This window comes from Hypanus sabinus, chromosome 26 (assembly GCF_030144855.1).
Source record: "Hypanus sabinus isolate sHypSab1 chromosome 26, sHypSab1.hap1, whole genome shotgun sequence".
NCBI classification, from domain to species: domain Eukaryota; kingdom Metazoa; phylum Chordata; class Chondrichthyes; order Myliobatiformes; family Dasyatidae; genus Hypanus; species Hypanus sabinus.
Genome location: NC_082731.1, coordinates 27,472,098 through 27,488,246, shown reverse-complemented (window position 1 = coordinate 27,488,246; position 16,149 = coordinate 27,472,098). Strand labels below are relative to the sequence as shown.

General features: G+C 40.9%; 1 gene segment (V, D, J or C); it reads right to left on the bottom strand.

Moving 5' to 3' along the window:
* Positions 1 to 13,415, bottom strand: part of LOC132381343 (immunoglobulin heavy constant gamma 4-like) — a 90,183-nt gene extending 76,768 nt beyond the window's left edge. Inside the window, 4 exon segments of the C gene segment in view lie at positions 1,099 to 1,241; positions 3,855 to 4,178; positions 4,261 to 4,563; positions 13,308 to 13,415. Coding sequence covers positions 1,099 to 1,241; positions 3,855 to 4,178; positions 4,261 to 4,525 — 732 coding nt within the window.
* Between the last annotated feature and the right edge of the window lie 2,734 nt (positions 13,416 to 16,149).

The following is a 16,149-nucleotide window of genomic DNA, read 5'->3' as shown; positions in this document are numbered from 1 at the left end:
CGTCATGAACATCAACAAAGCCAGCCACAGATCCAAGTTAACTGACCAACACCTCAGATCCATCCAGAGAATCACCACAACAAAACTAAATCCAGACTTTGATGTGCTGGCTAAAAAGGGAGACCAACAACACTGTTCCCACTGAAATTAAAAATAAGTTTCTTCGTTGTGTTATGTAAAAAATGGATTTGAAAATGTTTTTTTCAATAAGCCTTACATGTTACATGTCATTTCTGTTAAGTGATGGACATGAGTAGTGCGGAGGTGCACGTACGTTCTCAAAATAAAAAAATGCGCTCCAGATCAAATAACGCGCTCTGCATACTGGCGCGCTGTCACTGTTCTGTCCTTGTGCTGGTCGTTGTTGAGTTTTGGCACAGGGGCAATTGAATAAGAAGGAGCAGGACAAGTAGACCTGCATCTCCTACCGTTTTTGAAATAAAGACAGTCAGGAGGAGAGTGATGATGATAATATCTTGAAGGATAACAGAATTTTCAGTGCTTTAAAATAATAACTGTTACTATTAAAAAAAGCTGTATTTTAGTCATTTAATTTTCAGTGTTTTAAAAGTCATTTCAATAAATAGCTAAATACCATGGGACTTCAAAGACAGATATTTTGTGTTAATGCATTTGTTCATTTTCAATTGAAATTAAAGCACATGTTTTCTACATATCCCATGATATTTTATTTTCTCTTATGAGGTGTATTACCAAAACACTCCATCCATCTGCTCCTGGTCCGGCCCCCCTGTCAAATTTTAGAACCCTTTGTGGCCCACAAGTCAAAAAGTTTGCCCAACCCTGGTTTAAACCCTTCTGAACAGCTCCAACAAACCGGTCTGCAAATCTATTTGTCCCCCATGGATTCAGGTGTAACCTGTCCCTTTTGTACAGGTCATAACTTCTGCTTATCAAGGCCCAGAGGCTTGGAGTAAAGAGGAAAGGTGTAAAGTCCCAGGGGTTGTGGGGGCCTCAGCTTGCATTGTCTGTTGACTGTGCTGTCGTTGGGACTGCAGTGTCAGAGAATGCAATGTCTGAGATAAGGAAGGTGAAAGTTTGTGTTTCATGGAATGCCTCTGTTAGTCAGTTAGTTACCTTGACAACGGTGACGAAGGTGCTGTAGAGGAAACTGATGATGAACAGAATGGCAAAGGCAGCAACTGTAGGCACATTGTCATCTCCATCCACGTGTCCCTGTTCTTCCTTCCCCTCCTCTCCTGTCAAGTCTGTGCAGGTTTCTGAAAGAATTGAGAAAGTGAGAGAGTTAGTTTCTTGTCAATGTTTCATGAAGATCAACATGGCAATAAACTTGATGACTTGTGTCATGTTTCCTCACAGCATGTCACTTGTAACCTGGGAGCCCCTGGACAGAACAAAATGAACTAGTTCCTCCGAATCAACTATGTTCGCTCCACTAAAAATATGAACCAGATCTTCGCTTAGCATTCATTAACCATCATTCCAACTTGTAATTTCCACTGGGGAGTGCATGTTCAGCAGTCCCTCCAAGACAGTTTGTCCAAAGATCTAGAGTTGGTTCCTGCCTATTCATTTAATTGATTATTGTCTCTATAGGTAAAGCCTTCCAGACTGCTGACAGATCTGCCAGCCTTGTGTGAGTGGCAAAGTTGGTCATGTGTGTTTCTGCCCAATATCTAAACCATGAATAAATCTGGTGAATAGTGTCAGCACTGAACGCATTGCTGCAGGTCCCAGGGCATCACTGGCTACATATTGTCCCTTCTTTCTGTAACTCTCCACTTTCTGAATGAGTTCACCAAATGCCTTCACAAAGTTGATAAAATACCTTTCCCTGTCAATTAACCTTGTATATTTGAAATTGTGGACCAATCAGGAATGTTCTAACATTTGCACAGTGGAAACTATAATACACACATACCTATATAATACACATATATCTGCTTGAATGTCTGTCTGTCTATGCAGTGAAGAACAGAACTAACCAACCAGGCAACACTTCCCACCCCTCATGTTTAAGTCACACATTGTATCCCAAAAAACCGGCATGGAACACTGGCAGCCGAATGCTTTCCATACCTTCTTTATTGAACTTTGATTACTGTTAAGGATTCGTCCTGAACACTGGGTTGAAGGTCCTCTGCTGACAGCTCTGGACCATGACAGCCTTTAATTTCTGCCTCCTTTCACCTGGCCATGTGGGTTTTGGCCCAACCCCTTTCCTTTTTGGACTTTCTCCAATTAGTTGCTTGTCTCCTCACTTCCACCCACCTGTTTCTATTTTCACTCATTACCCGGTCCATTTAAACCCTGCCTTGACTCACAGTCTCTGCCAGTTCGCCCCAGCTCATTCTAGCCTGTCACTGCGACTGTTGCCAACTGATTTTGCCTGATTTTGTGTTTCTGGATTTTGCCTGTTCTGGGACCTGATTTTTACCATTGCGCTCTGGATCGTCTGCCCTCGGCGGACGGCCTTTCCTGGGTAAGACCTCTGCCTACCATTTCGGATTTGTGCCTGCCTCCTGTTTTTGAAAGACTGTTGCCCTTGTGCTCCCTAATAAATCCTGGTAAAAGAGCATTCATTGGTCTGCACTTGAGTCCCACAGGAACCTGAACCAACCCGACAGATTACACAAACACAGGCTGAAGTTTAACCTCTGAAGTAGTCTACGCAAGTTTCCAACAAGATCAGACCTGACACAAAGAAGTGTTAACAAGAACTGCAGGATCTCAGAAATGTTAATAATTTATTTTGATGTGTTTCATCATGAAATATATATGTCCATTCTGAGCTAACGAGAAAGGACTTGCAGGTAGCCTTGCTTGTTTCAGTGATGTGAACCACACTGTTGTTGGATAAAGCATCAATTGGAATTGCCACTCTGTCCATGGGAATCTCTGCTGCAGAGAACCCAGTGACCCAACTTCTTTCAATCTCATCTGGTGGGGAAGGGTAACTTTAGAGGGTTCCTATTGGGAATGGACTTCTTTTTTCATAGAGCAAACACGAGGAAATCTGCAGATGCTGGAAATTCAAACAACAACACACACAAAATGCTGGCGGAACACAGCAGGCCAGGCAGCATCTATTAGGAGAAGCACCGTTAATGTTTCAGGCGGAGACCCTTCATCAGGACTCACTAGTTCTGTTCCTGGCTGAGTACTGTGCATCTCTCTGGTTTACTGGAACTCAACAACTGTCTGGTGTCCAGTTACATTCCAGTATGTCTGCTTCAGTGGAACTCAATTCCTCCAATTCTGCTGACAGATGGATTTGCTTGATGAGCCTGAGACATTTGTGTGCAAACATTGATCCTGCAGTCTTTATTTTATCATTCCCTCACTGACAAGGCCGGCATTCCTTGCTCTGCTCCAGCCGGCCGATCACAGAGCAGTGAAGAGTTTGCTGTGGGACTGATGGATATGGGTAAACAGGGTAGGAAGGCCAGTGTCCTTCACCAAAGAATTTCAGAGAAGTAGTTTGTAATCTCAAACTAGAATCCGGCATAGTCACCCCTGGTTGTGTGTTCACGCCGTTGTCCTGAGGCTTGGGAACAGACTGTAGGTCAGTGATCCTGGTACTAGTACTGAGGGAGTGCTGCACTCTCATACATCTGTCTGAGATGTGACAGAGGGGCCCAGATGGGCACTTACTGATGGACAGACAGACCTTGTGTTGGCAGTTTGGAAGAAAGTCAAGTTTTGAAAACATCAGATGAACTCTGATTCTTTCCCACTCTCTGCCTCTACATTATTAATCCACTCACACAGCTACAACAATGCCACACTTGCCGTTACCTATTGACCTTGATGGCCCTGGGTTGTGGCTGTGGCAGAGGATGTCAACAGTGGAGTGAATCTCAGAATCATACCTTGAATGTTTTTCACATCCTGCCTGACGCTGGTGTTGGAGGGGGGATGAGACACTGTGCATCTGAAAACTGAGCCTTCCTTCCACTCCTCTGTGCTCATGGTCAGGACGTAGCTGGCAATGAAAGTTCCCGCCTGTTCAAGCGTAGTTGGTCTCTCACTGATGCTGGAAGAGATCAGAGAGTCCCCTTTCTCCCAGGTGATGGTTATTTGGTTCGGGTAGAATCCAGAGGCAACACACTCAAGGGTGACCGTGTTCCCACTCTTGGTCTCTCCCTCTGGTGGAGGCAGCAGTCTGACTTTGGGACCTTTTGTCTCCACTGGAACTGATGGGCAAACAATGGAAATGTCAAACATTTTTACTGAGGTAACAACATTGTCCATTTTAATCGCTGACCTCTTGCCCACCTTTGGTACTTTTTGTCCGTGCTGATACTGGTGAGGTTGAAGAAGGTTGTTGGACAGAGCAAGTGTACTCCACCCCACTGGCCCACTCCTCCACACTGCACTGGAGTTCGCTGATCACTGTATCTCGGGTTCCTTCCTCTCTCAGTTTTTTGGTCACGTTTGCTTTGATTTTCTCCCTCTCATTCACCTGCCAGTGGATTTGGACCTGGCTCAGATCAGCACCCACAATCATACACACCAGAGTAGCGGTCTGGTTGATCCACATCTCTTCAATGTAGGGATTTTGGATAAAGACAGACAACTCTGTAGATGAGAAACAGAAAATTTACAAACTGGACAATATCTGCCGTCAGCTGGCTTGACAACTTCAGCTCAGACTTATCCTGAAGCTCAATTTGTACAGAATTGTACATTGGAATGAAATTAGGTTTGTTTGCAGAGTGGGTTGCTCATCTCTGCTTACAATCTTTGACTGAGAAAACAAAGTCAAACATCAAGGAGCTGATTTCCTCGGGACCCAGTTGGGTCACAGCAGGGACTGCAGGACAGTTGCCCAGCCACGTGAGACTTAGCTGCTGGAATGCCAACAAAATATGCTATCGGAGCTGTGAATTGCAATGAGAGATGCAGTTTCTCATCAAAGACAACATTTCTTGAAATCTTCTTGTCTCGATGCATGTGAGAGTCAATAGATCCATTTGTGACATTGATCTGAATCAATGAGCTGCCTCATATCTGTTCAGACTGAGCCTGGGATTCCTCCAGATTGAAAATTCTGGTGCTGACTTTTGAATCTCCCAAGAAAAATCTCTCTTTTCATCTCTGTAACTTGCCCGCCCCAGTCAATGATCTTGCTTTGTTACAGTTGTCCTGTTCACTTCATCTATTTCCATCTCTACACTTCAAACTTCCCTCACTGACAAGCTTTTCATTTGATGGACTCTGATAGACATGGCTTTGTGTCCCATCATCCACATCATTGGTAATATCAGTGAATAGTTGCAGGGCCAGCAAAGATCATTGCAGGACACAGCTCATGATTAAATCCTGCTAGGTTCAGTCCCCTGTCACATGACACATTGATAATGGAGTTGTTGATGAATGATTGCAAACAATTTCAGTCCATTAGTCTACAGCAGATCCAGGCATGGTGCGGGGGCAGCCACCTCAGGGCAACATCGGGCAGTCACTGGAAGAGCTGAGCACCATGATCAGTAAACATGAAATAGCACACCTGGATCTGAACCAGGACATCTTGAGGAAGTCTCTGAACAACGACCACTAACATATCTCCTGTGGAAACAGTGGAGCCAACACTTTACCACTGTTATACCACCATCAACAATGGTTAGCGTGCCAGCCTATGGCCACACTTTGGTAAGGCCGATCACCTGGCTGTACTTCAACTCCTGGCATATAGGCAGAGACTAAAGACTACCATTCTGGTGGTGAAGACCAAGAGGATATCGTCAAGGAAGGGAGAACTGCACCCACAGAACTTCAAGTTGGTATTCAGAAACTTATCTTCAATTTGGAATGAATACGCCACAGTTGTCATCAACTTCATCAAGACCTGTGTGGATGAGTGTGTGCCTTCAGGAACATACTGGACATACCCAAAGCAAAAACTGTGGATGGACCAGGAGATTTGTAGTCTGCGAAGGGCTTGATCTATGGCAGTCTAGGCCGGTGATCTAGCATTAGACAAGAAGCCCAAGTACGACCTGTGGGAGGCTATTTTTAGAGTGAATAAACTCATCTTGGTCAATATGATACCAGAATGCAATGCTCCCTCAGTCGACCTCTTCCAGATAGTTCAGGAAACTATCCGGTTTTGGTCTTTTACGTCTGTTTTTCTTCTTAACTATGTTTCTGGGACTGTTAGAGTTAGAGACTGTGATTTAGTTTGGAGATTGTTTCAGTGATCCAGCACTTTGCTGACTCTGAGAGGATTCTGAGCAAGTATTCAGACAGCCTCGATGTGATGAAATTTCAAGATGAATATTGACTCCATTTCAGCATTTAAAGTGCCATTAAGGGACTTCCGGTAAAATGGCGATTTTTTAGTTGCTCTGAATTTTTGCTCCGTCATTCTTCCTATCTTTGCCCCTTCTTAAACCTTGGTTAGGTATTTTATTAGTTCTCTTTTACCTGCCTGCGAAGACATCTATCTTATAATGGCTACCAAAAGCACTAAGACCGGGAAAAAGGAAACTTCCACGGCTTTGCCGGCTGACATTCTCACTGTTTTGGAACAACATCGACAAGATATTTTAATGGATTTTAGAAAAGAATTTAGAACTTCTTTCAACCAGCTGGATTTCAAATTGGACCAGATCAATGCTAGAGTGGATGAACATGCTGAACATTTATCTCGCATTGACTCAACTTCTGAAGATTTAGAACGCCGTGTTCAATATCTCAAAACTCTCTGCTCCAGCCTAGAGGAGACGAATAGTAAACTTTTTTCCAAAATGGTGGATCTTCAAAAACCGGAGCAGACGTTGCAATCTACGAATTCTTGGTTTGCCAGAGGCCACCGAACAGGGTTCTCCTGTGGAAATTTTGTTTCCGATTTTCTCTGTGAGATTTTTGGGAAAGAATTTCTTCCGACTCCACCTGAGCTTGAAAGGGCTCACAGGATGTATGTTCCCCGTGCAACTCTGGGTTCCCGTCCACGGCCGGTAATTTTGTGCTTTCATCAATACCAGCTGAAAACCCGTTTGACTATGGAGGCACGCCGCAGAGGTACTTTTGCTTTTCAAAATACGGTCATTTGTTTTGTGGAGGATTATTCCCCCCAGGTTCTGAAGATGCGTGAGGAGTTTAAAGGTGTAATGAAAGTGCTTTTTGCTCACGGATTCAGACCCTCTCTCCGAAACCCAGCCGATCTTCGAATTACACTTACTACTGGAGTTTATAAGTGGTTTAAATCAATGAAGGAGGCTGAGGCATTTGTTGGAAGTCTTCCGTCCACCCCAACTTCTATGGAACCGGCCTGACCTTCTAAAATAGTTGATAAGTACTTCTCGAAGTAGAACTATTTTTTCCGAACTCAGACTTTACTTGAATAATTCAGACATTATCTATTGAAACTTTAAGGGCTGCAGTCAATCTCTCCTTGGATTTGGTGCGTTTTTTCTAAGTCGATAATCTAAGTTTAATGTTTCCCTGCGGACTTTTAGATTGTACTTGTGTAATCTATTTTATTTTTGTATAACTTTATCTATAGAGATCTACAATTGACTTTAACTTGTCTTGGAGGTTTGGAGTTTTTATTGAAGACCTCCCTGTTGGTTGATTCATAGTTTAAGTTTTGCTTTTTTTTTCTGTAAATGTTTGAGAAGTACTCTCTTCGCATCTATAATTTCCCTCTTTTCTTGCTCCTTTTCTTTTTCTTTTAATCTTTTATAATTTTTCGCAGGTAGGTTAGTTTTGGTTTTCTTCGGATTTTCTTTGTATTAAGTTTTATACTTCTGTTGAAGTTGTTCCTATTTGTAATTCTGTTTTCTAGTGCATAAATTAGTTATTATTTGCTATAGTATTTAGAGGGAACTTTTGTTAACGACACAGAACTGGAAGTCATACTTGGGTTAATTTTTCTGGTAGAGCTAGCTGCTTTTTTAGGTAGCCGTCTGGTTTTGGTGTGCGAGGGTGGGGTGAGTTCTCCAGTTCCAACACTACTCACTGTTTCTTTTGCTTTCCTTGGCTATTCAGGACATGTCTTTGTTTTGATTCTACAGATCTATGTTTACATTTTTGCTCCCAGACTGTTAATGTACTGCTTGATTTTTTATATGCCTGCTGCCTTCTATGCACTAACAATTGATAATGGTTAATACTTAAACTTGTGAGCTGGAATGTAAAGGGATTGAATCACCCTGTTAAAAGAAGGAAGGTCTTCTCACATATTAAACAACTCAAAGCTGACATTGCTTTCCTTCAATAAACTCATATTCGTAGTTTTGATAATTCTCGGCTTTTGTCAAAGTGGGTGGGTCAGCATTTTCATTCATCCTTTGCCACCAAAGCTGGGGGGTGGGGGGTCTCCATCCTTATTAACTCAAATATTCCTTTTGAACTCCATAATAAGTTATCTGATACAAATGGCCATTTTATTATAGTTTCTGGTAAATTATATAATACTAAAGTTGTACTATCAAACCTGTATGCTCCCAATTTTGATGATGTTAATTTTTTTGAACTTTTTTTTCTCTTCACTGCCAGACTTAAACTCATACTCTTTTATTCTGGGTGGCGATTTCAATTGTTGGTTAGATCCTAATTTGGATCGATCATCCTCTGTTACTAGACTACCTACTAAATCTGCCTTAGCTATTCAATCTTTTCTCTCTAATTATGGTATCGCTGATATATGGCGTTTCCTACATCCTACTGAGAGAGATTATTCTTTTTTTTTCACATGTTCACCATACTTTTACTAGAATTGACTACTTTTTACTCGATAATAAACTTATTCCATTTGTCTATTCTTGTGATTATCAGAGTATACTGATTTCTGACCATGCCCCAATTACTCTGTCTTTAAACTTTCCTGGTCTCCCTCAGAGGAATAAACACTGCCGGTTTGACTCGACTTTATTATCGGATGATGATTTTCTAAAATTTATTAAGGTTCAGATTACCTTTTATTTTAATACCAATACATCATCTGAAATGTCATCCCAGATTGTCTGGGATGCCATGAAAGCATATTTGAGGGGTCAAATAATCTCCTATACAGCAAATCTTAATAGAAAGTCCTGTGCAGATCGATTAGACTTCATTAATCAGATTAAAGAATTGGATCAACTGTATGCTCAAACTAAGAATCCAGAATTATACAAGAAGCATGTAGAACTTCGAACTAAATTTAATCTTCTGTCTAATCAACCTATCGAACGCCAACTTTTTGAAGGTACGAGTCACTTTTATATTCATGGTGACCAACCTGGTAAATTTCTAGCCAATCAGCTGAGGCGTTCCAAAGCCAAACAACATTTTACAAAGATCCGGAAGGAGAATGGAGACTTTACATTGGATCACTTAGAAATCAATGACGCATTTAAAATTTTTTATTCTTGACTTTATTCCTCTGAATCTCTGAATGAGAATATCTCTGTTGATCATTTTTTAAATAATCTTCGCTTTCATCTGATTTTAAAGCTAAACTTAATACGCCTATATCATCAGAAGAAATATCTTTTGCAATTTCTGCACTGTCTTCAGCGAAATCTCCTGTACCTGATGGGTTCCCCATAGAATTTTATAAATCATTCTCTTCACTTCTTTCTCCTCAGTTATTCTCAGTATTATCTGATTCATTTAATTACGGTAAATTGTCACCCTCTTTTAATGAGGCATCTATTATTCTTTTATTAAAAAAGGGTAAAGATCCAACAGAGTGTTCCTCGTATAGGCAGATTTCTTTGCTTAATGTTGATGTTAAAATCTTGGCCAAAGTTTTGGCTCTTAGATTAGAAACTGTTATTCCCTCTATTATTTCTGAGGATCAAACTGGTTTTATTAAAAACCATCTTCCTTTTTTTAACATTTGGCGATTATTTAACATTTCATATTCACCTCCAACTGGGATTCCTGAATGTGTTATTTCCCTCGATGCAGAGAAAGCATTTGATCGTATAGAGTGGAACTACCTTTTTGCAGTTTTAGAAAAATTTGAACTTGGTCAAAGTTTTATCTCCTGGATCAAATTGCTGAATATGTGTCCTATTGCCTCTGTTTTGACTAATTTTCAGAAATCCCAGTTATTTAACCTCAAATGTGGCACCCGTCAGGGATGCACTTTAAGTCCCTTTCTCTTTGATTTGGCTATAGAACCTTTGACGACAGCATTTTGAAATTGTCCTGAATTGACCGGGATTTGGAGAGAGGGTGTTGAGCATAAAGTTTCTCTTTATGCAGATGACTTATTACTTTTTCTTTCAAATCCGTCTACATCCTTACCTCCAATGTTTTCACTTCTTGATCAGTTTAGCCAGATCTCTGGCTATAAACTTAATTTGCATAAGTGAATTTTTCCCAATTAATAAAGAAGCACAAGAATTAACATTCCGTGATCTCCCTTTTAAAGTAGTTCATAATCAATTTACTTATCTTGGGATTACAGTCACAAGGAAGTTTAAAGATCTTTTTCGTGAAAATTTTGCCAATCTTTCATATACTATAAAACAGAGTCTATTACAATAGTCACCTCTATCTATGTCTTTGCTAGGTCGTATTAATGTTGTTAAAATGTATGTTCTCCCTAAACTTTTATATTTATTTCAATCAATCCCAATTTTTATTCCTAACTCTTTTTTTGATTCCTTAGACTCTATTATTTTGTCATATCTGTGGAAGAATAAGCGCTCTAGAATTAATAAAGTTTATCTCCAAAAATCTAAAAAAGAGGGTGGCATGGCTTTACCTAACTTTCATTTATATTATTGGGCAGCCAATATACATTGTGCTATGTTTTGGTGTTTTTTCCATGGCCAACCCGAGTGCCCTAATTGGGTGGCAATGGAGTTGAGTTCCACTAAAGATTTATCTATCTCTGCACTTCTTGGCTCTGTACTCCCTAGTAGTTAGTCCAGATTAATAGTTAATCCTCTTGTTAGACACACTTTGCGTATATGGGCTCAGTTTAGGAAATTCTATGGTTTCCATGGCTTTTCCTTTTCAAGCCCTATCTTACATAATCACCTTTTTTTACCTACTACGGATGATTCAGCATTCCATGATTGGTATAGGAAGGGCATTAGACATTTTGAAGATCTTTTTATTGATAATAGCTTCGCATCTTTTCAACAGCTCTCTGCTAACTTCAATCTGCCCAATGCTTATTTTTTTAGATATCTCCAAATTAGACACTTTATTAATCCTTTAATTCCTAACTTCCCTGAAATGCCTGAGAAAAATGTTTTGGATTTATTCCTTTCTATTAATCCACTAGGTAAAGGTTTAATATCATTTATTCATGATAAATTAGCAGCCTTACGACATGCCCCTGTGGATAAAATTAAAATGGCATGGGAGCATGATTTAAATACCTCCTTATCTGATGAGACTTGGGATTCGATTCTCAAATCGGTTAATTCAACCTCTCTTCGCCTTTGCCTTTTACAGTTTAAGATTGTTCATAGAGCCCGTATGTCTAAATCTAAATTATCTCGATTTTACCCTAATATTAGTCCTTTTTGTGATAAATGTAAAAGGGGCGAGGCCTCTCTCATTCATATGTACCGGTTTTGTCCTAGCTTGGAGAAATTTTGGAAAGATGTCTTCATAACGTGTATCGTACATTCTGAATCACCACCTAGAACCTAACCCTTTAATTGCTTTGTTCGGTTTTTTGGGTGAGACAGATTTACGTCTGAGTTCGACTAAGTGTCGAATATTATCTTTTGCCTCTCTCCTGGCTAGACGTTTAATCCTCCTTAGATGGAGCGATGTTGCCCCGCCCACGCTTGCTCAATGGCTTAACGATATTATGTCCTGCTTAGACCTCGAAAAAATTCATTATTCAGTTCTTAATTCGGATATAAAGTTCCATAAGTTCTGGGGACCTTTTATTGAGTGCTTTCATAACCTTCCTCTTAACTAAGGTTTTTTTCCCGGTCCCTTGCTTTCAGCTCCTTTTTTTTTGGTAGTAGGCATTAATATCTTCTGTTGCTAAATGTACTTACAGTTTTGGGGGTTTGATTGTCCTGATTTACATTCTCTATATTGTGTTGTGGTTGGTCTGAAGTTTTTTTTTTGTTGCGGGACTTGGGGAGGATATTAATTTTACATGTCTTCAATTTGGGTGCTTTCTCAGTTATTTTTTTTGTACCATATTATTATTGTATGTTTATTTTTGCACTGTATTAATGTTCTTCATTTTGATCTGGGTTTTTTATCTGTAGCAATGTAGAAAATGTATAAAAAAAAACTAATAAAAAAAAATAAAGTGCCATTAAGCGAGCGAAAGTTTCAGGGCCAATTGCCTGTCTTTTGATCGGTGCTGGAGATGGATTCTGTGAGCCAACTATTGCTGTGTGGCTCGCTGTGACAGGCGGGTCAGCCTCTCTGCCTCGGGTGGTGCCCCTCTCTTCTCTTTAAATGAATGTTGGTGATATCGGAGATGTTATTGTGGTTCTGTGTTTATATCCGTGATAAAGACTATCACGGATTTCTACAGATGTACCATGGAGAGTATTCTGATTGCATTACCATCAGAAAAAGCTGCAGAAAGTTGTAAACTCAGCCAGCTCCATCATGGACACTAACTTCCCCAGTATCAATGACACCTTCAACAGGCGATGGCTCAAGAAGGCACCATTCGTCATTCAGGTCTCCTACCACCAAGGAGCTGCCCTCTTCTGATTGCCACTTTCAAGGAGGAGGTACAAGAGCCTGAAGACACACTCAGCATTTGAGGAACAGCTTCTTCCCCTCCTAAATGGACAATGAATCCATGAACATTAGCTCACTATTTTTTCTTCTTGTTTTGCACTACTTACTTAATTTATTTTTATATTTATTTCATATAGGGATTTATTGCTTTTTATTATTAAGTATTGCAATGTACTGCGGCAGCAAAACAACAAGTTTTATGACAAATGATGGTAATATTAAAGCTAATCCTGGTAGAAGGGGTTGGTCACCATGGACTCAAAATCACCAACCACACCTCACGTCTGTACTTATGAATTACTCTCTCTCTAAACACACCAACATTGTGGAATACTCACAATTATACCATTTTGCGTTTCCTCTATTCATCTTTGATTGGTTACACTAACACTTCCACACACTAATCCTCTCATTGGGTCGACCTGGGAGGAACTGTTCTTAATCACTATCCGGGAATAACAGCTAATCTCTGACCCAACAATAAAGCTGCTGTGTTTGACTCAAGTGAGAAATACAAAACACTCTACATTGAATCAGACCTGGTGTCACGGTTCCAGTCGCTTGAGCACAAACGTGTATAAGGAGTACAAGAATACAAGAGCAAGGACGTGATGCTGCGGCTTTATAAAGCACCAGTGAGGCCTCACCTTGAGTATTGTGAATGGTTTTGGGCCCCTCATCTTAGAAAAGATGTGCTAGCATTGGAGAGGGTCCGAGGAGGTTCACAAGGATTATTCCAGGAATGAAAAGGTTATCATAAGAGGAACGTTTGCTGGCTCTGGGTCTGTACTTGCTGGAATTCAGAAGGATGAGGGAGGATCTCATTAAAACCTTTTGAATGTTGAAAGGCCTAGACAGAGTAGATGTGGAAAGGGTGTTTCACATGGTGGGAGAGTCTAGGACAACAGGGCACAGCCTCAGGATAGAGATGCGCCCTTTCAAAACAGATGTGGAAAAAGTTCTTTAGCCAAAGTGTGGTGAATTTGTGGAATTTGTTGCCACATCCAGCTGTGGAGGCTAGATCGTTGGGTGTATTTAAGGCAGAAATTGATAAGTTCTTGATTGGACATGGCATCAAAGGTTATGGAAAGAAGGCTGAGCATAGGGATTGTAGAGGAGAGAAAAAAGGATCAGCTATGATTGAATGGTGGAGCAGAATCGATGGGCCAGATGGCCTAATTCTGCTCCTATGCCTTCTGGTCTTCTGGTCTTTTGGAGTTCCGCAGAATGTTAGGCACATTGTGGATCACATAACATGTTCTGTGTCCTGCATAGAGTAAGAGAGATAGTGTGAAGACACACTGATGGTGAGGTCCTGTTCGAAGGGCACCAATGCCAATAATTCCTTTGAAGGCCTCCCTGTGTCTCTTTCTGGGACTGTCTGTCTCTGCTTTAGCCACTCAGTTTGTCCTCTGCCTTCTCTCTTCAAACATTCACACTGTTTCTTTATTTGCATAGTTCTGATCTCATCCTTTGTCTCTTCTTGCAATTTTCTCTGTCTCTGTCTCCACTGAACTCACAAGAAGAAAAGAAAACAGGAGAAAGTGCAGACCATCAGATTCCATGCTCTGGGCTGAGATTTCTGGGGATTTTTTCCCTCTGCGAGAAGAAATTTCTCTGCACCTCAGTTTCAAATGTCCGGATCCTTATTTCATAACTATGTCCCCTTAGTTGTTGCTCTCTGACAGGTGGCAATCTCTCAACATCAACCCTCTTGTGCCCCTTTTATATCTGATATGTTTGAGTCCAGAAATCCCAGATTCTTCTAAACTCCAAGCAATGTAGACACAGACAGTCTGGCCTCGGTCACTGTCTGACAGTCACTTCAGTTACAGAAGCAAGCCCTTTGGCCCATCTAGTATTTAAACTGGCTAGTCCCATTGACTTGCACCCAAACCATAGCCATTCATACCCCATACATTCATGTAACTACACTCCAAATTTAGCCTCAGCAATGTCTTATACAAATTCAACATAACATCCAATCTCCTGTACACAATACCTAGATTTGTGGAGGCCAAATGCAACACATCACACTTAAATTCCATCTGCCATTTTTCTGCCCATTGAGTCATAGAAGAGTACAGCCCAGAGACAGGCCTTTCAGCCCATCTAATCTGTGCTGAGCCATTTACACTGCCAAGTCCCATTGACTTGCACCCAGACCATCGCCCTCCATACACCTCCCATCCATGTAACCATCAAAACTTCTCTTAAACATTGAAATCAAGTTTGAAAGCACCGATTTCTCTGGCAGCTCATTCCACACTCACACAAATATCTGAGTGAAGACGTTTACCTTGTGTTCTCCTTTAACATTTCACCTTTCACCTTTAACCCACAATCTCTAGTTGGCGTTCCTCCCATCCTCAGTGGAAAAAGCATGATTGCATTTACCGTACCTATACCCCTGATAATTTTGTATACCCCCATCAAATCTCCCCTCAATCTTCTACATTACAAGGAATAAAGTCCTAACCTCTGTCCAACAGTTTCTCCAGTCCTGGTAGAATCCTTTTAAACTTCCTCTGTACTCTTTCAAACTTACTTACATCCTTCCTGTAGGTTAGTAACTGCAAACTGTATTCCAAGTTCGGCCTCACAAATGTCTTATACAACTTTAAGATAATTTCCCATCTCCTGAACTCAGTATTTTGATTTATGAAGAACAATGTGTCTTGTTTATGACACATTATACACAATATCTTGTGGTTTTGTTTATGATCCTATCTACCTGTGCCTCCATTTTCAATGAATTATGGACCTGTATTCCCAGATCCCTTTGTTCTACCACACTCCTCAGTGTCCTATCGTTCACTGTGTAAGACCTACCCTGGTTGGTCCTACCAAACTGCAACACTTCACACTTGCCTGCATTAAATTCCATCTGCTATTTTACCATCTGGTCCATATCCCACTGCAAGCTCCCATAGTCTTCCTTGCTGTCCACTCCACCACCCCCCTCCCCCCACAATCTTGGTGTCAGTTACAAATTTGCTGATCAAGTTAACTATATAATCATCTAGAGCATTGATTCAGATAACAAACAATGGACACAGCACCAAGCCCTGCGAAATGCCACCAGTCACAGGCCTCCAGTCAGAGAAGCAACCATGTGCTACCATCTCTGATTTCTCCCACTAAGCTAATATTCAATCAAATTTACTGCCTCACCTTGACATACCTGTCAAATCCCTAAGGATTCTCCTTCACTTTGCCTGCTAGGGCAACCTCGTCCATTCCTTTAGCTCTTCTTATTTCTTTCTTAGCGGTTTTCTTACATTTCTTATACCCCATAAGTACCTCATTTGTTCCAACCTGCCTGACCCTGCTGAGCACTTCCTTTTTCTTCTTCACCAGGGCCTCAATATCTCTTGAAGACCAAGGCTCCCTAAACCTGTCATCATTGCCTTTTATTCTGACAGGCACATACAAGCAATGTGCTCTCAAAATTTCACATTTGAAGGCTTCCCACTTACCGAGAACACC